Raw genomic sequence first — 21,182 nt, forward strand, 5'->3', positions numbered from 1 at the left:
TAACCACTTTCTTTTTCTCTCTACCCACTTAATCCTGAGAAAAGTTTGAAAAAGAACCAGGCCAGAATTCAAACAGTCAATTTCTCAACTACACTTTATGAATGGGAGATCACAAATGAAATTCAAGACTTCTCTAAACTCAACTTTTGCCTCATGTGGATTTCCTTGTGTGCAATTAGGTATGATTTATGCTTGAAGTAAAGTCCACAGACTGGACATTTGAAAGATTTCTCCATGGTATGAGTCCTCTGGTGTATTACAAGATAGGAATTACGACTAAAACTTTTCCCGCAATCAGGACATTCAAAAGGTTTCTCTCCTGTGTGAGTCCTCTGGTGATTCATGAGGTGGGAATTTCGACTGAAACTTTTCCCACAGTCAGGACATTCAAAGGGTTTCTCTCCTGTGTGAGTACTCTGGTGGTTAATGAGGTGGGAATTCTGACTGAAACTTTTCCCACAATCAGGACATTCAAAGGGTTTGTCTCCTGTGTGAGTCCTCTGGTGTCTCATGAGGTGGGAATTTTGACTGAAGTTTTTTCCACAATCCGGACATTTAAAGCGTTTCTCTCCTGTGTGAGTCCTCTGGTGTCTCATGAGGTGGAAATTTCTAACAAAACTTTCCCCACAATCTGGGCATTGAAAGGATTTCTCTCCTGTGTGAGTCCTCTGGTGGTTCATAAGGTAGGAATTTCGACTGAAACTTTTCCCACAATCTGAACATTCAAAGGGTTTCTCTCCTGTGTGAGTCCTCTGGTGTATTATGAGATAGGAATCCTCACTGAAACTTTTCCCACAAATAGGACATTCAAAGGGTTTCTCTCCTGGGTGAGTCCTCTGGTGTCTCATGAGGTGGGAATTTTGGCTAAAACTTTTTCCACAATCAGGACATTCAAAAGGTTTCTCTCCAGTGTGGGTACTCTGGTGATTCATCAGGCTGGTATTGTGACTGAAACTTTTCCCACAGATAGGACATTCAAAGGGTTTTTCTCCTGTATGAATCCTCTGGTGTACTACCAGAGATGAATTCTGACTGAACCTTTTTCCACAGTCAGGACATTCAAAGGGTTTCTCCCCTGTGTGAATCCTCTGATGTATTACCAGGTAGGAATTCTGACTGTATCTTTTCCCACAGTCAGAACATTCAAAGGGTTTTTCTCCTGTGTGAGTCCTCTGGTGTTTCACCAGGCTGGAATTATCACTATAACTTTTCCCACAGATAGGACATTCAAATGGTTTCTCTCCTGTGTGAATTCTCTGGTGTATCATGAAGTGGGAATTTCTAATGAAACGTTTCCCACAATCAGGACATTGAAAAGGTTTTTCTCCTGTGTGAGTTCTCTGGTGTTTCACCAGCGTGGAATTATCACTAAAACGTTTCCCACAGAGAGGACATTCAAAGGGTTTCTCTCCTGTGTGAGTCCTATGGTGTTTCACCAGGCTGGAATTATCACTAAAATATTTCCCACAGAGAGGACATTCAAAAGGTTTCTCTCCTGTGTGAGTCCTATGGTGTCTCATGAGGTGGGAATTTTTAATAAAACCTTTCCCACATTCTCGACACTCATAGGGTTTCTCCATGGAGTGAATCCTGTGATGTATTTACCAGGCTGGAATTCACCCACAGTCAGGACAGTGAAAGGGTTTTCTCCTTTGTGATTCCTCTGGTGTATCAGTAAGTTGGAATTACAACTGAAAGTTTTCCCATAATCAGACATTCAAAGGGTTTCTCTTCTGTGTGAGTTCTCTGGTGTCTCGTGAGATGGAAATTTCTAATGAAGCTTTTCCCATAATCCCTTTTCTCATACAGTTTTTCCTAGAGTCAATCTACTGATGTATAATCAGAATGGAATTATGACTGAAAATTTTTCCACAATCTGGATATCCAAACGGTTTCACTTCTGTGTGAGTCCTTGGATGCTTCACCAGACTGGAATTCTCACTGAAGCTTTTCCCACACAAAAGATATTCAAATGGTTTTTCCCTGTGTGTGAGTCCTTTGGTGCCTCATGACCTGGGAATTTCTAATGAAACTTTCACACAATCTGCACACTCATACATTTTGTCCCTGCTATGAGACCTCTGATGTATAACCACATTACTATGCTCACTAAAGCATTTACTACATTGGGAGCACTTTTATGGCTTCTCTCTTGTGTGGGTGCTTCCATGAACCCCAAGGGAGCTTTTTGACAAGATTTGGCCACATTGAGGTAATTTTTATGGCTTTTCTCCTTTCTGGCTCCTCTAGTACATAATCAGCTGTGATGTGCAACCTGTGCTTTTCCCACAATAGGCAAATCTATGGAGCTTTTCCATAACTGATATTCTTGAGGAGGAAAAAAATATGGACACTGTCTTGTTTAGTGGTGCTTTAATTCAAGCAGTTTTCTTCCTCACAAGGAGAGGCCTGCATTCCTGTGTGTTCTACGTGACTTTTGTTATTGACCTTTTCCTCCCCACTGACTTCCAAATATTTCTCTTTTGCTGAATGAACCTCCCTTGACTTTTCACGTAATTTATCCTTGAGTTCTGCATAATCTGTTTATTCTTTCTTGATTTTCTCTCTTTTGCCTAAACTTCTGGAGGAGGAGGAGAATTGTGTGTGGTTTCTGAAGGAAATGGAAAATATTTTGATTTTTGGCTTGATTTTCTTCCATTTTCAATGTCGCTTGTTATTTACAGTTGTCCTGAGTGCTCTTATTGCCATCTTCTTTGTCTGTAAGATTCAAAGAAAAGCGGAACTTTAATTGTTTATAAAATGGTTAGAGATGATGTGAAAAAATAAGAAATTATATTACATAACATTAATATTATATTATATATTACAATGAAAACGAAACATGCCCCTATACTGGAATAATCTCTTACATTATTTATGGTTCATTTGATACATGGAGGACTACTGAGCTCCATGTTCAAATTTCCATTCAAATTCAGTTGTTGATTGGGGTCAATCACAATTTTTTTTTAGCAATGCAAAGTGTGACCATGAAATATATCTGGAAGTGCTGGATATAGGTTATATAATTGCAGATATATGCCTGTAGAAAGAAATAGATACATCCACCTACATATGTAGTATGTATACATGGTGAAAATCTGTCTTTCAAACCTGACAAAATATCCCAAAATGGTTACAGTCAAACCTTCTGAGCTAAATTTAGGGGTCTGTGGGTTTAAACTGATGAAATGATGCCTAAAGCCTCTGCAAGATTTGAAGCAACACTTTTGGCTCATAGAAGCCCTCCGCTACAAATAAGAGCAGAATACACCTTCCACAACCCCTCTGCTGACATCCCATGTCATAGTAACTTTGAAGGCTCAGGGAAGAAGTGGTGAGAAGTACCTGTGCAATGAAAGATGCCAAAAGGTCCTCAATAGCTATTTATTAGAAAACGCTGGATTAAGCATAATTGAACCTGGTTAATACATGGATGACAGAGAAAATAACCATACTTATTGGCAAGACATGGAAGTAAAAATACAAACACTGAATGGATGAACAGAGTTCCAATACTTGAGGAGTTGACATAAAGAAGAGGGTGTCAACTTAGTTTCCAAAGCACCAGAAGGCAAGACAAGAAGCAATGGATGGAGCTAATCAAGGAGAGAAGCAACCTAGAACTTCCTGTTATGACAAACTCCTTTCCCATGACACAATACTGACAGTGAGAACAATTAACGAGTGGAACAGCTTGTCTTCAGGAGTTGTGGGTGCTCCATCAGTGGTGGCTTTTAAAAAGAGAGACTGCACAGCCACTTGTCTGAAATGAGCAGAGGATAGGGACAGAAGTTTCAGCTCATTCCAGTGATGGAGCACTGACAACATGTGGAGGGGAAGCCATTCCCAAAGAATCAACCTTACCTTGAAACAGATTTTTAAAATCTTCCCACCAGAAGATCGCAGCCACCAGTTTCAGAGTTTACAGTACCAGTGGGCTTCAATTTGGGGAGGGAAGGAACATGCAGCAGCAGCTGCTATGCTTCAGCCTAGCCTCAACTCACCTTCCAGCTGCTGCTTTGCTCCTTAGCAGAGCACAAAAGCCACTGTGCACACCACCTTCCTCCCATCGGTCATCCAGAAGAGGAAGTCTGTTAGGGTTTGGGGATTAACCCCTAGCAGAGTATTGCAGCAGTAGTCAAGCCAGGCAGCCAAACGAGAGTGGAAGGGCCCCAGAGTATACACACACTGAACACAAACACTGTTTGTAGTTTAAATAGTTTTTAATCCATTTAGAGTTTAAAGTATTGTCATTCAGTCCATTAAGTCATTCACAGTATTTCCATCCAGTAAGACTCACTATTATAGTCCAAGTTAAGAGTCCTTGCAATATCTTTATCAGCCGATAAAGATATCTTCTCCTCCTCCGGTGCCTCTCTCCAGAGGAGCAAACGCTGGATATTCAGCAAGAAGTTCAAACAGTAGAACAGTAGAATTACGCAGTAAATCAGCAAACAATAGCAGACAAGAACAGTTCAGTCACAGGCATTCACAATTAGTCGCAGTAAGACACAGTTAGTCGCAGCAACACACAGTAAGCTTTCCAGCTTCTAATGCTTCCTTATATTGTAACTTCTAACCGCACCCTTAATCGGCTAATTGCCTGCTGCATTGTGCTTAAAGTGATAAGCACTTAAACCATGATATCTAAGTTTTATATATTTATTCACCCAAACCATATTTGGTATCAATGTTATACCTAACATACTCCCCTTTTGGGTGAAATAAATATATAATACCTTTACAATCTAACCCCATAGTTTTCACAACTCTCCTGGTGCTTACTGGCATTTTGGGCTTTAGTAAAATTATCAGCTAAATTGTCCTCCGACATACAGTACTCTAGCTGAATCATCTTACTTCTTACAGATTGTCTCACGTTTAGGTATCTTAGATCTGTATGCTTGCTCCTTGTTTTTACTCCAATATTTGTGGCCATTTGAATTGCTGCCTGATTATCTTCATGTATAATTAAAGGATAATCCACAGTTATACCTATATCAATTAACATTTGTTTATACATTATTAATTCTGTACATAACAGTGATAAACAGGAGAATTCTGCCTCCATAGTAGACAAACTTATATGCTGTTGTCTTATTGACTTCCAGCCTATTAATGTCTTACCCAGCATTATGGCTGTTCCTGAAGTCGACTTTCTAGTGTCTTTTTCTGATGCAAAGCTAGCATCTGCATAAGCACTCAGAATTAAATCACCCTTTGGTTCTAAATACAATGAATAATTCATTGTCTTTTAAGATATCTTAATATCCTCTTAGCTGCATTCCAGTGTCTTTCACACGGTGCAGAATTGAATCTAGCCAACTGATTCACACAGTACGATATATCTGGTCTAGACCAATTACTAATATAACTCAAACTACCAATTAAAGATTGATAAATCACCTTATCAAACTCCGGGCTTTGTTCATCAGTGTTGCTAAACTCCTGACTCATTGGAGTCTTAGCCGGCTTACAAAGCTCCATCTTGTAATCTTTTAGCAATTTGCTTATCTTATCTTCCTGAGATATCTTAAAACCTTTCCGTGTTTTCTTTATATTCAAACCGAGATACTTCTTTATCTCCCCTAATTGCTTGATCTTTATTCTCTTTCCTAATGATGCTATTATTTTATTAGCTTCATCATTAGTTTCAGTTATCAAAGCAATGTCATCTGTGAATAGTAATAATAATGATACTTTCCCATTTGTCTCTCTCTTAAACAGACATGGATCGGCTAAACCAGCTTTAAATCCTATATTGTCTAGTTCCTTTACAATATACTGGTTCCATTCATAGCCTGATTGTTTAAGACCATATAGGCTTTTCTTTAACAACCAACAATCATTATTATCCTTATTTTCACTTTTAATACCAACAGGTTTTTTCATATAAATAATATGTTTTAATGGGGCGTGCAAGTAAGCAGTTTCCACATCTAGATGGTTAACTATATAGTTTTTACTAGCTGCCCACACTAAAGCTGCCCTCAAGGTTGCTGCCTTAAGACTAGGTGCAAACACCTCATCGTAGTCATTGGCATTCTGCCTAAAACCTTGGGCTACTAACCTTGCCTTATGGATTAAATTACCATCTTTATCTGTTTTTACCTTAAATATCCATTTGCAGCCAATGGACTTCTTACCTACAGGTAATTTGGCATTCTCATACACTTTCATATCTCTTAATGAATTCAGTTCCTTATTCATTGCTGCATACCATCTTTCTTTTTCCTTAGTAGGATACTTTTTAATTTCTTCAACAGAATTAGGAACTTGATTAATCTGGCACACTGTGTTAGCCTGGTACCTATCAGGCGGTCTAGATACACGTGTAGTTCTTCTGGGAATTACAGGGCTTACAGGAGGACTTTCTTGAACTACTACCTGTTCATCTTTCTCATCCTGTTCAGCTATTGAATCTGTTTCTTCCTTTATGGGCACTATTTCATCCTGTGTTTGTCTCTTTACTTTATTTTTAAAGTTACAGGGATAACTAATGGGATTTCTATAGGATTCAATAATTACATCTTTATTGGCATCCTGTTCTAATTTCTCCCATCCTTCATGTTCTAGAAATTGGGCACTAGCACTACATAACACTTTAGATGTGCCTTTCTCCCAAAATCTATATGCCCTATGGTTTGCCTGATAACCAACGAAGAAAAATCTTTTAGCTCTATGTTGCCCTTTTTTTCTGAGTTGTGCAGGAATATGCACCCATGCTGGTGCACCAAATGTGTGCAGGTAACTTAGGTCAGGTTTCCTGCCATGCCACCTGGTGAATGGTATTTCACCTGTTGTTGTGTTAACAACGTTGTTCAATATGTTATTAGCACACATTGTAGCCTCCCCACAAAGAATCAGGTAACCCAGAATCATTTAACATTGTTCTAACCATTGCCTGTAGTGTTTGGCCTCTTCTTTCAATAAAAACGTTATGTTCTGGCCTGTATGTAGCAGACTTCTTATGCTCTATTCCAGCTACCTTAAGTCTGTTCTGGAATTTGTTATTAATAAATTCCGTACCATTATCTGTCACCAGGGTTATCAGTTGCCTTTTAGCCTTTCTTTCAGCAAACTTTAGCCAATTGAAAAAATGTTGATATGTTTCAGTTTTGCTTTTCATTAAATAGCAAAACCCATATCTAGAATAATGGTCCATAATGCTCAGTATATATCTAGCACCCCCATACTGGGTTTCTTTGGACCTATGATGTCTGCAAATACCACTTCTAAAGGTTCTTTTGTTTTGAAACTATTTAGCCTATTTGCAGGCAATACTTTGCTCTTATCTTCACAGCAAACATTACAACGCAAATATTTATCACAATGTTTTAACCTTATTCCTTCAGATAACTCAACTGTACGTTTTAGCATTTTAAAATTTACATGCCCCAAACGCCTATGCAATAAATGGATACATTCATTATGAGGTTTTATATTATTAAATACAGTCTGTGCCTCCCCTTTCTTACTATTATCTAAGACATATAATGTTCCATTTAAAGCTGCAGTTACCCTTTTGTTATCTTTTTCAATTATGCAATTATTATCTTTAAAAGTAATTACATAACCTAATTTATCTAATACCCTTACTGAAAGCAAATTAAACTTTAGTTGCGGTACATACAACATTTTTATATCCTGGTTTATGCACGGACAATGTGCAAGACCTTCACCTTTAGCGTTAAGATTCCAACCGTTTGCAAGAGATATATGTTGAGAACTTTTAGACATTTTTATAAATTTTGTCTTATCTCTTGTGATGCAGTGGGATGCGCCACTGTCAACCACCCATATATCATTCTTCACATCAGAGTTGCTAAACGTGGCTAGTTCAAATACTTTCTTTGGCTTTTTTATATTCTGGCTTTTTCTCTTTTACAAAATCTTGCCAAATGTCCTCTGCCTCCACAATTAAAACACTTTTTAATTGTGTATGCCGTCGAAGATAAATTCTCTTCTTCCGGGTGCTGTACTTTGCTAATCTGGTTTCTTTCAAGCTTTGAAGATAATTTCTCTTCTTTCTTATCTTCTCTCAGCTCGTCACGCTCACGCCTTCTTCTGGCTTCTTCTAGTAGCCTACCTGTTATGTCGGTTAATGAGAGGCTTTCTTTTGGCAATACCTCTAGCGAAGTTACATAGTCATCATAGCTTTGATCTAATGAAGATAATATTATGTAGACTTGTTGCAGTTCATTAAATATAAGCTCTTTTTCTTGCAATTCTTGAAAATGCTCTTCATACAGTTTAAATGAACTAACATATCTCCATTCCTCTGGAAGATGCGTTGAAAAAGCTTCCGTGTAAGATTTATATGTGCTCCTACACTGTCCCGAACATAAATCTTCCTGAGGTTCTCCCAGCAGTTTGCAGCATTTTCTTCTCCACGAATATGGACAAGCTGCTGATCACAGAAGTCAGTCCTATGATGCATAAAGCCTGCTCATTCTTCAGTTTAAAGTCTTGTAACTTTTAAGTTATCATCATCATCAGCAGGATCCCAGCTACTCACATCTGGTGGGTTTGCTATAATGTCCCACAAACCTTCTCTACGTAGAAGTAAACTACATTTCATTGACCATGAAACATAGTTTGTTCCATCCAGCCTGGATATCATGGACAGTTGTGACAAATTTACTTGTGCCATTACTCTTCAGATATTTTGACTATTTTAAACTAATTAAAACAGTTTGTTTTTACAGTAATGTGCAACTCACACCAACTCTCTCTGCTATATCCTGGTTAGTTAGACTATGCTGCTGGGCCCATAACCATGTTAGGGTTTGGGGATTAACCCCTAGCAGAGTATTGCAGCAGTAGTCAAGCCAGGCAGCCAAACGAGAGTGGAAGGGCCCCAGAGTATACACACACTGAACACAAACACTGTTTGTAGTTTAAATAGTTTTAATCCATTTAGAGTTTAAAGTATTGTCATTCAGTCCATTAAGTCATTCACAGTATTTCCATCCAGTAAGACTCACTATTATAGTCCAAGTTAAGAGTCCTTGCAATATCTTTATCAGCTGATAAAGATATCTTCTCCTCCTCGATTGCCTCTCTCCAGAGGAGCAAACGCTGGATATTCAGCAAGAAGTTCAAACAGTAGAACAGTAGAATTACGCAGTAAATCAGCAAACAATAGCCAGACAAGAACAGTTCAGTCACAGGCATTCACAATTAGTCGCAGTAAGACACAGTTAGTCGCAGCAACACACAGTAAGCTTTCCAGCTTCTAATGCTTCCTTATATTGTAACTTCTAACCGCACCCTTAATCGGCTAATTGCCTGCTGCATTGTGCTTAAAGTGATAAGCACTTAAACCATGATATCTAAGTTTTATATATTTATTCACCCAAACCATATTTGGTATCAATGTTATACCTAACAAAGTCCCTCTGTGCTTCTCCTTTCCTCCCATCCTTTCTAGCAATACAGCGGACTCAGCCCCAGTGCAGCACTCTCCTCTGAGGGCCACCTGCTTACCTACCTGCTGGCCAGGCTGGCCTGAAAGCGGCACATCCCCTTGTTGTGGGCTAGATATGAGACCCAAAACAGAGGGGAGGGAGGACGAGCAGGTGGCAGCCACCTGGAGGCCCTGTGCAAGCCAAGAGCCAGGCAAAAGGTGGCCGAGCCTCGCCCTCCCCCCCGCCCAGGTGGACTGTACCCTTCGGCTGAGCACGGCAGGCCCAGAACAGGTCTCCCTCCACCACCTTATCTTTGTGGGCGGCAGCATTGAACAGAATGACCGCCACCTATACCTACCATCCTGGGCTTCAGCGACTTCATGGTCTACCCATGGCGCTGGTGGGGAAAACACAATGTCACCCTCAGCCCTCCGCATTTCAGCCTCTCTGTGAGGGAGGAGGCAATAGCGGCAGGCTTTGGAGCACCATATAGCGCTCCAACGGAGACAACAAAGGGGATAACCCCAACAGCAATACTGAGAGCAATGGGCACTTGAGAGTGAGTGAACCTGAGAGGTGAGCGGGATTGTAGGAAGGACAAGTGTGGGAAGCAATGGTTGATGAAAAAGGACTTTGGTGTAAAAGAAACCTTATATGGAGGCTGAGGACCCCCCGCCCCTCACTCCCAAGCATCTCATGGGGTTGCACCTCTGTTTGCCAAAAACATCCTTTTGTTTAAATGTCGGCCATGAGGGCTGGTGCATGCAAGACACTCCGAAGAGGCAGGTGATGTGAGCACCCTTTGCCCTCTCCCCCCTCTTTCCCCTAATCTTCCCTCAGTTTCATACAAGCTCCTATGATTCTGGGTGGATGTGCTTTTCTCCTCTAGGGTTAACTAAAACATGCTGTCAGCCCTGAAACTATTTTGAAAATCTTCAGGGCTGCCATAGCAAGTCAGTTGCTGCTGGGGGAATATGAGGGAGGAGGTAGAGATAACTGGGGGAGTTATAAATAACATTCTTTCCCATGGGAGCCAAGGATCTCCCCACCAGGCATTTGGAAGGGCGTGGACCAAGATAGCCGAAGAAGGTCTGTGACCAAGGGACAAGAACTTTGGGTTTTGATTTGGGTGGGGAGAACCTCATGTCCTTCAGAGTTGGCTGTTCACCAACTATGCCAATATGGCATTCCTAATAAACAATTACTTTGAGGAGAGTTCAAGCCGTAGAGTTTTGATTTCATTGGGCCTGTTACTTGGAACTCTGACATGTAGATCATTCCCTCTGACTCTTAGGTTGGCCTTATTTAAGAGATTCAGAGGCTTTGGGATCATTGGAAGAGTTTCCAACTCCTAACCATAATAAAATGAGACATGATAAAGATGTGCACTAAAATATGACACACCAAAGAAAGAGAAAAAGGAAAAGTGATTAAACATATTAAGCATTTTACTATTTTAAATTGTAGAAATTTTGCACATATTTAAATTCCGAGTCACTTGGAGCTTGAGACTCAGGCCCAGGGACCTCTTGGTTTCTCCACAGGCCAATCCTGATCAGCTCCTGGTCACCGAGTATCCTTCAAAGGGATCAGATGCAATGTGACCTGTCTTTTTGAATCTTGTTGGTGAAATAAACAAACTTGGAACTCTTTGGTGTCTTCCAATCCCAACAAAATCAGGATAATCCATCTGCATAGCTAAAATATCACTTTCGCTGCTACAAATAATGTTCCACTTTAACTGAAGGAATTTTTGAAACAAATTAAGGAATCCTGGGAGAGAAGTGAAAGAACAGGAAAGGTCTCCCCTGTGTTGGAAAGAGAGCTTTGCATCACATTGTCCCAATGTTTACAGAAACGCTGAAACTTTCCTTCCCCCCAAAAAAAATCTATTCATGCTTCTTATGCAATGCTGTTTTAAAAATGAAACATTACCTACTGTACAATTTTTTCCCTCACGTTTTCCTATCAAGGGGGGAACCACAAAAGTATCAATACCTTGGTTCTGCTCACACCTCCCAGCCATCAAAGACTAACAAGGAGGCACCTCCAAGTGAAGGAGATCACAGCAGGAGTTGCGAATAAAACTGGAGATCCTGTGCTCAAAACCACAATCCCTTTTCTCCTCAACTCAATAGTCCTATAGCTCTTCTCGATGAAGGTCACCTGCAAGGCAGAACAGCCTTTACATCTGAAATTTTACACTGCTTTTGTCATTGCCTCAAACTCCTCCAATACACTTGCTATTCATATGGTTTCTTCCATTTGCATGTCTCATTCACAATTTGAGCAGACATGCTTGGTTCAATGAATTGTTAGGAAAAGATAAACGCTGAACCCTATGGAATTGTTAGGAAAAGATAAACTATTTCTCTTTCCTCTTGTTTTCTCCTTGTATGAGGAGCCGCAGTCTCTAACTATAGCCTAAGCGCTCTTATCCCAAAGAGATTCTGCCTGGGAAATTTTGGGTGGAAAATCTTGAGGATACCCAGGGAGAAGAAGGCTGGGACTCTGCATGTGGCATTTCTATCATTTATTATTGATAAAAATGGAGAGAACACTCCTAAAAAGATTTTTGCTGAATTGCACCATTTCGGCAGAAATAAATATCCAGCTACTTCTGCTGCTGATGGCCAGCCAGATAGCCATTATCAAACTAACATGTTCCAATTTTTTCTTTCCTCCTTCCCATCTAATACTATGACATATTTGATGACAAAAACAATCAAGCAAATTCTTTTTTTTTAAAAAAAACAATTTTTATTAATTTTACAATTAAAAAGAACAAATCTACAACATATACACAAATAACAAAACCAGAAAAAAGCAAGAAAGAGAGAAAGAAATGCGAAAAGAAAGGAAAAGAAAAGAAAAAGAAGGGAGGGTGAACATTTAAAAACATTTTCCTTTTCGAGAGTTTGTAAGATCTTTTCTTCTTAAACTGTATCATATACGCACATCTTATCCGTATCTATATTTGGATTACACTCAAATAAGTTTATCCCATTCTCTCTTTTTTTTATACCTTATAATACACGATCTATCTTTGGTCTAAACATTTGTGCCAGGAATTCCAGTTGTTGTAATATATTGAAGACTCTTTGTTTTTTAGGGCTAGGGTTAGTTTGTCCATTTCTGCACAATCTGAAATTTTCTGGATGATCATCTGATCTGTAGGTATGTGGGGTAGTTTCCAGCACTGAGCAAATGCTAGCCTGGCTGCTGTTAAGATATGTATTATTATATACTTCATCTTTTTTAATAATTGTTTGTCAAAAATCCCTAATAGGAAGGACTCTGGTTTATATTCAATTTGTTCTTTGGTTATCTCCTCTAGCCATTTTCTAACTCTTTGCCAGTATTTCTGGGTTTCCTTACATGACCACCACATGTGGAAAAAGGTTCCATCTATACTTTTACATTTCCAACATTTTGGACTCGTGTTGGGGTGCATCTTCGCCAACCTCGAAGGGGGAAGGTGCCATCTGTAAAACATTTTGTATGCGTTTTCTTTATAAGCTGCCGATTTTGTGATCTTGTTGTTTCTGTTCCAAATCCTTTCCCATTCTGTTAATGTAATACTCCGTCTGACAGTCCTGCTCCAAGCTATCATATTTCCTTTGACTATCTCTTGTTCTAGTTCTACTTCCAGTATTTGTAAAATTTAGTTATATTTTTTTTGTTTGATCCTAATAAAATTTTATCTAAGTGCTGGAGTTTGTTATACATTCCGAAATCTTTATTATCTTGTTTATATCTACTATGGATTTGGAGGTATAACCACTGATCAATTTAAAATCCTCTCTCTTGTAATTCTTTGTAGTCAAATAAGAGTCAATTTCTCAGCTGGACTTAAAATTCAAGCCTTTTCTACACTCATCACATTAGGCCATCACTCATCACTTTAGGATAAGGGTGCAATAAAGGTGGAATGTTTCCTGAAGCACCGTCCACACTCAAGGCACTTAAATGTTTTCTCCCCTGTGTGTATAAGGGCATGATTTATAAGGCTATCCTTAGTACTGAAATCTTTCCCACAGTCTGGGTACTTGTATGGTTTCTCTCCTGTGTGAGTCCTCTGGTGTCTCAACAGCTCAAAATTCCAAAGGAAACTTTTCACACAATCTGGACACTGATATGGTTTTTCCCTAGAGTGAATCCTCTGGTGTATCTGGAATTGTAACTGAAACTTTTCCCACAACCAGGACATTCAAATGGTTTCTCTCCTGTGTGAGTTCTCTGGTGTTTCACCAGGTTGGAATTCTGACTGAAACTTTTACCACAATCAGGACATTCAAATGGTTTCTCTCCTGTGTGAGTTCTCTGGTGTTTCATCAGGTTGGAATTCTCACTGAAACGTTTCCCACAATCTGGACATTCCAAATGGTTTCTCTCCTGTATGAATCCTCTGCTGTGTCACCAGCTTATAATTCCGACTGAAACTTTCCCCACAATCAGTACATTCAAAGGGTTTCTATCCCGCGTGAGTTCTCTGGTGTGCCAGCAGGCTGGAATTGTAACTGAAATCTTTTCCACAGAAAGGACATTCAAATGTATTTTTTCCCCGTGTGAGTCCTCTGGTATCTCATGAGTGGCAATTCAGACCAAAACCTTTCCCACAGATAGGGCATTCAAAGGGTTTCTCTCTTGTGTTGTCTTGTGAGGTGGTAATTTCCAATGAAACTTTCACACCATCTGGACACTCTTATGTGATAGGTGTCCTGTGATGTATCACCATGTTGCCATGCTCACTAAAATATTCACCACATCGGAAGCACTCGTATGGCTTCTCCCCTATGTGGGTTGTTCCATGAACCACAAGGGAGCTGTTCTGACTAAATCTTTTGTCATATTCAGATAATTTATATGGCTTTTCTCCAGTTTAGATCTTGCTTAATCAGCTATGATTTGCAATCTGTGCTTTTCCTACAATAAGCAGATCTATGGAGCTTTTCTACAACTGATATTCTTGAGGTCAAAAGTATGGATGATCCCTTATTCAGTAGTGCTTTGATTCAAGCTGTTCGTTTCTTCCCAGAGCAAGGCCTGCAACATTGTTTGCCCTATGCACTGTGCCCAATAAGACCTTTTCCTCCCCCCTAACTTCCAGATATTTCAGTCTTTTTCTGAATGAAAAATAATATTCCTTGATCTTTCATGCAATGTATCCTTGAGTTGCTTTCGTATACTCTCCTTTTTCCCGCTCAAAATCTCATGTTAGATTTCTCTCTTTTGTCTATCAGCTGCTGGAGAAGGAAAATTGGGTGGTTTTCTGAAGGAAATTGAATATATTTTGATTTCTGGATCAACGTTTTGATTTCCTTTTCAACGTTGCTTGTTATTCTCAGTTGTCCAGAGTGTTCTTATTGCCATCCTCTTTCTCTACAAGTTTCAAAGAAAAGTGTAACTTTAATTGTGTATAAAATGGTTGGAGAAGATGTGAAAAAAAATACATTACAGTGAAAAAGAAACATGTCACATGCTAGAATAACCTCTTACATTAATTATGATTCATTTGAAACATGGAAGACTACCAAGATATCTATTCAACCATGAAATTACTGTATATACCGAGTATAAGCTAGTTTTCAGCCCAATTTTTGTGCTGAAAAAATCCCCCTCGGCTTATACTCGAGTCAGATCCCTCTGAAAAAAAAATGGTGTGGAGTCGCGCCTCCGGCGGCAGCTGACTCCCAACAGCCTTAGCCGGGAAGGAAAGGCAAAAAGCGCTTTGCCTTTCCCTTCCCGAGGCGGCGGGACTGGGGCGCGCCGGGCGGTAGTGACTCCTGACTCAGGGGCCTCCGAGGGAGGGGAAGAGAGTGACTCCTGCCTCCCGCTGTCATCATCATCTTCTTCTTTTGGGTTAGTGAATCAATTAAACCTTTCATGATAGTGAGATCATTTCCCAAATTAATTATTTTTATTTTTGAAATTTACCAGTAGCTGCTGCATTTCCCACCCTCGGCTTATACTCGAGTCAATAAGTTTTCCCAGTTTTTGTGTAAAATTAGGTGCCTCGGCTTATATTCGGATCGACTTATACTGAGTATATACGGTATGTTGTTGACTTGGGTCAGTCACAAATTCTTAGCACTGCAAGGGGTTATCATCAAATATATCTGGATGTACTGGGGATAGATTATATAATTGTAGATGTATACATTCAGAAAGAAATGTCAGAGTATATTCATGAACTGGAATAAAACTTAGTAACAAGGTCAACCAATGAGAGCTGAATTGGGGGCTGAAACTTAAAGAGAGAATCTGGACGTGGTTTATCTCTGTTCTGTGCTCAGCTCTAAAGTGAAAGAAAAACTAACTTGCTTGCTTCCTGAAACTGTTCTCCTCTAAACTGCTGCTGCTTATGTTTTTTGCTTATGTTACGTTGAAAGACACTACAAATGGTATTGTAAACTTTACCCATATTATTTTATATAAAAAGAAGTTTAATGAATCCTGCTGAGTCAGTCATCTGTGTGTTTTCTGGACTTGAATTTCTGCTGCAAACTCTAACAAGAAATACGGATACAAAAACCTGCAAATGAATATATGTGGAAGCTCCATGAGTTTTCAGCCTGACAAAATGTCCCAAAAGGGTTACAGTCAAACCTTCTGAGCTAAATTTAAGAGATGTGGGGGCTTTAACTGATGAAATGTTGCCTAAAGCCTCTGCAAGATTTGAAGCACCAGTTTTGCTCATGAAAGTCCTCAGCTGCAAATAAAGAGTAGAAAATACTGCCTACAGTCTGGTGACATCCCAATTCAAGCAGTCCTGAGTTACTGAGTGCAATTGGGACTGGCTTCTGTGTCACTAAGCAGCCAGTCCTGAAGCCTGATGTCACATAACAGTGCCAATTTACATCTGTTCCTCTGCCATTGTTAAGCAAATCCCTGTGGGTTCTTAAAGGCAATTTCACAAACTGCAACTTGCAATTCCCTGCCAGCATTCCCACTAATTTTGCCTGTCAGAATCTAGCTCACAAATAGGGATCCTGAGTGTGAGATGCTGCAGCCATCATAAATGTGCAACGGTTGGCAGAACCCAAGTCGGTGTCTCTCCTCTTCCTGCAATTTCATAACCACAGGAAGTGCTGACTTGTTCAGGTCACTGATGAACACAGATTTCTGGACCAGGTGTACACCTGCTTTTATAGTGTCACTGTAACTTTAAAGGCTCAGGGAAACAAATGGTAAGCGAGGACTACCTACACAACTGAACATCCCAAGGTTCTCAATAGCTTTTTTTTTTTAAAGAACAGTTGAACCTGGTTAATACAAGAATGCGGCACCAATAGAAAATACCGTGCTTATTGGCAAGACATGGAAGTTAAAAAAACAAAGATCCCAGAAAAGGACTAGTGGCAGAATCAGTCCAATTTTGTTGCCAAGAGAATAGCAAGTCCATAACAGAATAAGTTATGAGTTGTAACGGACCTTGGAGGTCTTCTAGTCCAATCTCCTTCTCATATGCCTTATATCATTCCTGACAAATGGCTGATCAATCTTGTCTTAAAGCACGGATGTCGAACTTGCCATGTCACATTGCCATCGCATGACGTTTCGTGACGTTTTCCCCCCTTTGCGGAGCTGGGGTAGGCGTGGCCTGCATGTGATGCATCTGGCCCGCAGGCCGCCAGTTTGACAGCCTTGTCTTAAATTCCCTGTCCTTAAATTCCATTAGATTCCTAACTTTGTCATCCAAAAGGTAGAAGAGGGAACTAGGGGTCTCCTATAGTGATCTAAATTCTTACTGGCAGAGATGAAATTATAGAAGGGGTGGTGGTTTGAAATTGCAGGTAATTTGGAGGAGAGTGACCATGTCATACTGGAATTCAATATAATGCAGACACAAGCCATAGAGCAAAATAAAACTAACGTCTTAGACCAGTGGTTCCCAAAGTGGGCAGTACCGCCCCCAGGGGGTGGTGGGATGCCTTAGGGGGGCACTGAGAGGCAAAGGGGGCTGGCAGGGAGGGCGCTGGAGGCGAGCAGCAGGGCACAATTCAGGGGTGAGAAAAAATCTTGCTGCCGCCGCGTTCGAGGTGAGGCCCCGCAGGATCACCCCATTGACTTGCACGCTCCGGTGCAAGGAGCTCAACGGGGTGATCCCGCGGGGCCTTGCCCCGAACGCAGTGTTGGGAAAGGAGAGCAAAGACAGAGTGGCTTTGCTCTACTTTTCAAACATCCCGCCGCCGCCGTGTTTGGGGTGGCGGGGCCTCGCCACGAACGCAGTGTTGGGAAAGGAGAGCAAAGGCAGAGTGGCTTTGCTCTCCTTTTCAAACACCCCGCCGCCACCGTGTTCAGAGTGAGGCCCTGCAGGTCCACCCCATTGAGCCTCTTGCACCGGAGGCACCTGCCCAAGCAAGTCCGAACGGAGCCATGTACGAAGTCAATGGGGTGAGCCTGAGAGAGGGAAAGAGAAAGGAAAGAGAGAGAAAGAGAGAAAGAGAGAAGGAAGAAGAGAAAGAGAAAAGGGAAAGAAAGAAAAAGGGACAAAGAAAGGGGTGGATGGAAGGAAGGGACAGAAAGAAAAAGAAATAAAGGAGGAGGGAGGAAGAGAGGGAGGAGAAAGATAATGAGATATCTATTCTAGTCCAATCACCTGCTCCAGCAGGGTTAGAAGGGAGTGTGTGTGTGTGTGTGTGTGTGTGTGTTCTCTTTGTAATTCACCAATACATTTTAGTTTTTCCTTCTTCAGAATTGGCACTGTAACACATTGGGGAAAAGTAATTTTTTAGGGTGGAGATCTGGTCCAATGGATCCTGTTTAAAGCCTCAACCAAATGTGAGAGCTTCCTGATAGTCTTGGCCATGTTTCGTCCACAAAACCTTTAATTAATAGAAGCCAAAGATGTTTCAATGTGCTGGCAAAGATGCTGGCAAAGATGTTTCAATGTGGAAAAAGGCTTCTAAACTAGGCCTCATTTCAATCTGATGCAACAGGTCTCTCTCTCTCCCTCTCTCCCCCTCCCCCCTCCATACCTCCATCCCCCCTTTCTTTGTCCCTTTTTCTTTCTTTCCGTTTTCTCTTTCTTTTCTTCCTTCTCTCTTTCTTTCTTTTTTTTCTCTCTCTTTCCCTCTCCCAGGCTCACCCCACTGATTTGGTGCACCACTCCGCTTGGACTTGCTTGGGCAGGTCCCTCCAGTGCAGCGGGCTCAATGGGGTGGGCCTGCAGGCCTGGCACCTAGAACACGGCGCACTGCTGGCATGTTTGAAAAGTAGAGCAAAGCCAGAGGTCGGTAATTTTTGCTGCAACGAATCACAAAAGCTGCTGGGCTGTGCACAAGAAGGGACAGACATGTCAATGCAATTCAGTAACATAAAATAAAGAAGTACAAATAAAACAAATCAACAAGAATTGGCAAAGCATCTCTGATTAGATTTTATTCACTACTAGAATCTAATCAGAGTTGCTTTGCTGATTCTAGTCCAATGACCTACTCCAGCAGGGTTGGAAGGGAGTATGTGTATATGTGTTTGCATGACTGTCAAAACTCCAAAAACAGGTCAAGTAGTTCTGGGGAGGCCAGTCATAAATTAGAACACTTGCTAAGCAATCGGCCATTAAGTGAGGACCACTTGTATTTGGTTTGCCAGTCACCAAACCACACCACCCAGTCATGTGATCAGCAAGCCACACCACCAGTCACGTGACCAGTAAGCCACACCCACCCAGTCATGTGACCAGCAAGTCACGCCCACCCAGTCAGGTGACCAGCAAGTCACACCCTCAAATTAGGCCACACCCACAGAAATTTGAATCTCTCCCCTGGGTGGGGGGGCATTGAGGATAAGTTTGTAGCACCAAGGGGGCGGTGGACTGAAAAAGTTTGGGAACCACTGTCTTAGACTTTAAAACAGTTGATTTTAACAAACCAAGAGACAGCTTGGGAAGGATTCCATGGATGAAAATCTTAAAGGGGAAAACAACTCAAGAAGCTTGAGAAACTCTGGCTGCCTAAACCGAGGGATAGAATCATAAAGTATTAGTGCCAATTTATAATCCTTTGGTTAAGATCACACTTGGATCACAACTGCAACCAGTTTTCATCAACACAATATAAAAAAGGTGTTGAGACTCTATAAAAAGCACAGAGAAGAGCAATAGGGATAATTAATGGGCTTTATAACCATATAAAGGAGGGTTACAGGAATTGGATATGTCTAGTCTAGTGAAAGGAAAGACTAGGGGGGTCACATGGTAGCAGTGTTGCAATACTTGAGGGGGGTCAACTTATTTTCCAAAGCACCAGAAAGCAAAACAAGAACAAATGGAACAAAACAAGGAGAGAAGCAACCTACAACTAAGGAAACATTTCCTAACAGTGAGAACAATTAGCCAGTGGAACAGAATGGCTGCAATTTTCTGCTGCCTGGATGATTTAAAAAGTTTCTTTTGAGTTAAGGTTGGTTCTTCGGGAATGACCTCCCTCCAGAGGCTGTGGGTGTTCCTTCACTGGTGGCTTTGAAACAGAGACGGGACAGCCATTGGTCTGAAATGATATTAAGACCTCCAAGGTTCTTTGCAGCTATGTTACTTTGTCACAGTCCTCCAGTGATGGGAGCCCCCACAACCTCTGGAGGGGAGCCATTCCCAAAGGACCCACCTTCAACTTGAAAGAGGCTTTTGAGATCTTCCCCCCAGCAGAAAATTGCAGCCACCAGTTTCACAGCGTGCAGCCCCAGCGGGCTCCGATCTGGGGAGGGAAGGAACCTGCAGCTGACACGCTTCAGACCAGTTGCTTCTCTGCTTCCAGGCCGTGGAGGGAACCGAATTTGCTCTCGGATTCTCCCCCCACCTGAGGTCCCCAACTCACTTACCAGCTGCTGCTTCGATCCGTGGACGAGCACAGAAGCCGCTCTACACACCACCTTCCTCCCATGAGCCATCCGGAAGAGGAAGCTCGGCGAACTGGACTTTCGTCTACTCTTCCCGTCGCCTTCCAACCTTTCTAGCAGTACAGTACTCGATGGTTTTAACTCGTTTAAGCTCAACTACAGAAACCGCCGGCTGTATTGTCGGTTTTCTAGGCACAAACGTTGCCTGTTTAACCACTAATCTCCAGATAGGCAGAAAAACACGCTTGTCCCGTCTCCACCTAAGGCGCTTGCAACATATTTCCACTGATTAAAAGCTATTAAGTCGTTTTTGACTTCGAGCAACCGACCTTTTGCAATTGAGCCAAGTGAAATAGTGAAATGGGATGGGATCTTACGAAGATTAGTTATGAGCTCAGCCCTAAAAGTTGATGTTTTGACAGAATCAGCTTTTTTAGAGGTGACTCTCAGTGAAGATCAAAAATCTCTACATCCCAAAACTTTAAAGCTGATTTCCTGTGGCTCCCAAGCAGAGGTGGTATTCAGCAGGGTCTGACCACTTCTGGAGAACCGGTAGTGGAAAGTTTGAGTAGTTCGGAGAACGGGCAAATACCACCTCTTACTTGAGATTTTACAGTATCCTTCCCCTGCCACGTCTACAGAACCGATAGTTTAAAAAAATTGACTCCCACCGAGTCCCAAGATTTTAGGACATGGCAGCAGCATCAGGTCAAGACACCCCAAGGCAGTGCTATTGCTAAGGTTTATAAACTGTAATTAACTTGGGGGATGAGTATGTAAAGGTGTCTATGATTCAGTGGGCAAAGAACTTTGGATGTAATATAATACTTTGAACAATGGGAGAATGTGTGGATGAAACCTCTAAAATTCACATCAAACTATCAGAAAACTTTTAAAAGATCACATACTGTGTGTATCTAGCACTGGACA

The 21,182-nt window shown here is 41.2% G+C and overlaps 2 protein-coding genes and 1 pseudogene across 4 annotated transcripts in view; 1 reads left to right on the top strand and 2 right to left on the bottom strand.

Moving 5' to 3' along the window:
* LOC148131688 (uncharacterized) overlaps window positions 1-21,182 on the top strand; it is a 221,946-nt gene that overhangs the window by 126,959 nt on the left and 73,805 nt on the right. The window lies entirely within an intron of this gene.
* Window positions 79-20,336, bottom strand: LOC113429937 (uncharacterized). 3 transcript variants are annotated; one of them, XM_087953178.1, is made up of 3 exons: window positions 20,235-20,312; window positions 11,412-11,579; window positions 79-2,718 (listed from the first exon to the last, which is right to left on the bottom strand). In XM_087953178.1, exon 3 carries the CDS (start codon window positions 1,578-1,580, stop codon window positions 123-125), a length of 1,458 nt encoding a protein of 485 aa, XP_087809304.1. In that variant the 5' UTR covers window positions 1,581-2,718; window positions 11,412-11,579; window positions 20,235-20,312; the 3' UTR covers window positions 79-122. The 3 variants fall into 3 exon arrangements, with proteins under 3 accessions (XP_087809304.1, XP_087809302.1, XP_087809303.1); XM_087953176.1 differs by lacking the exon at window positions 11,412-11,579 and having other exon boundaries at window positions 20,235-20,336; XM_087953177.1 differs by lacking the exon at window positions 20,235-20,312 and having other exon boundaries at window positions 11,412-12,159.
* On the bottom strand, window positions 13,231-20,303 carry LOC148131690 (uncharacterized; annotated as a pseudogene).

This window comes from Notechis scutatus, chromosome 2 (genome assembly GCF_049901735.1).
Source record: "Notechis scutatus isolate UNSWTSFEM ecotype Mainland chromosome 2, rNotScu1.2, whole genome shotgun sequence".
Lineage (NCBI taxonomy): Eukaryota > Metazoa > Chordata > Lepidosauria > Squamata > Elapidae > Notechis > Notechis scutatus.

Bases quoted from the DNA above. Each gene is read 5' to 3' on its own strand.
- LOC113429937 (XM_087953176.1), bottom strand. From the start codon at position 1,580: ATGGAGAAACCCTATGAGTGTCGAGAATGTGGGAAAGGTTTTATTAAA.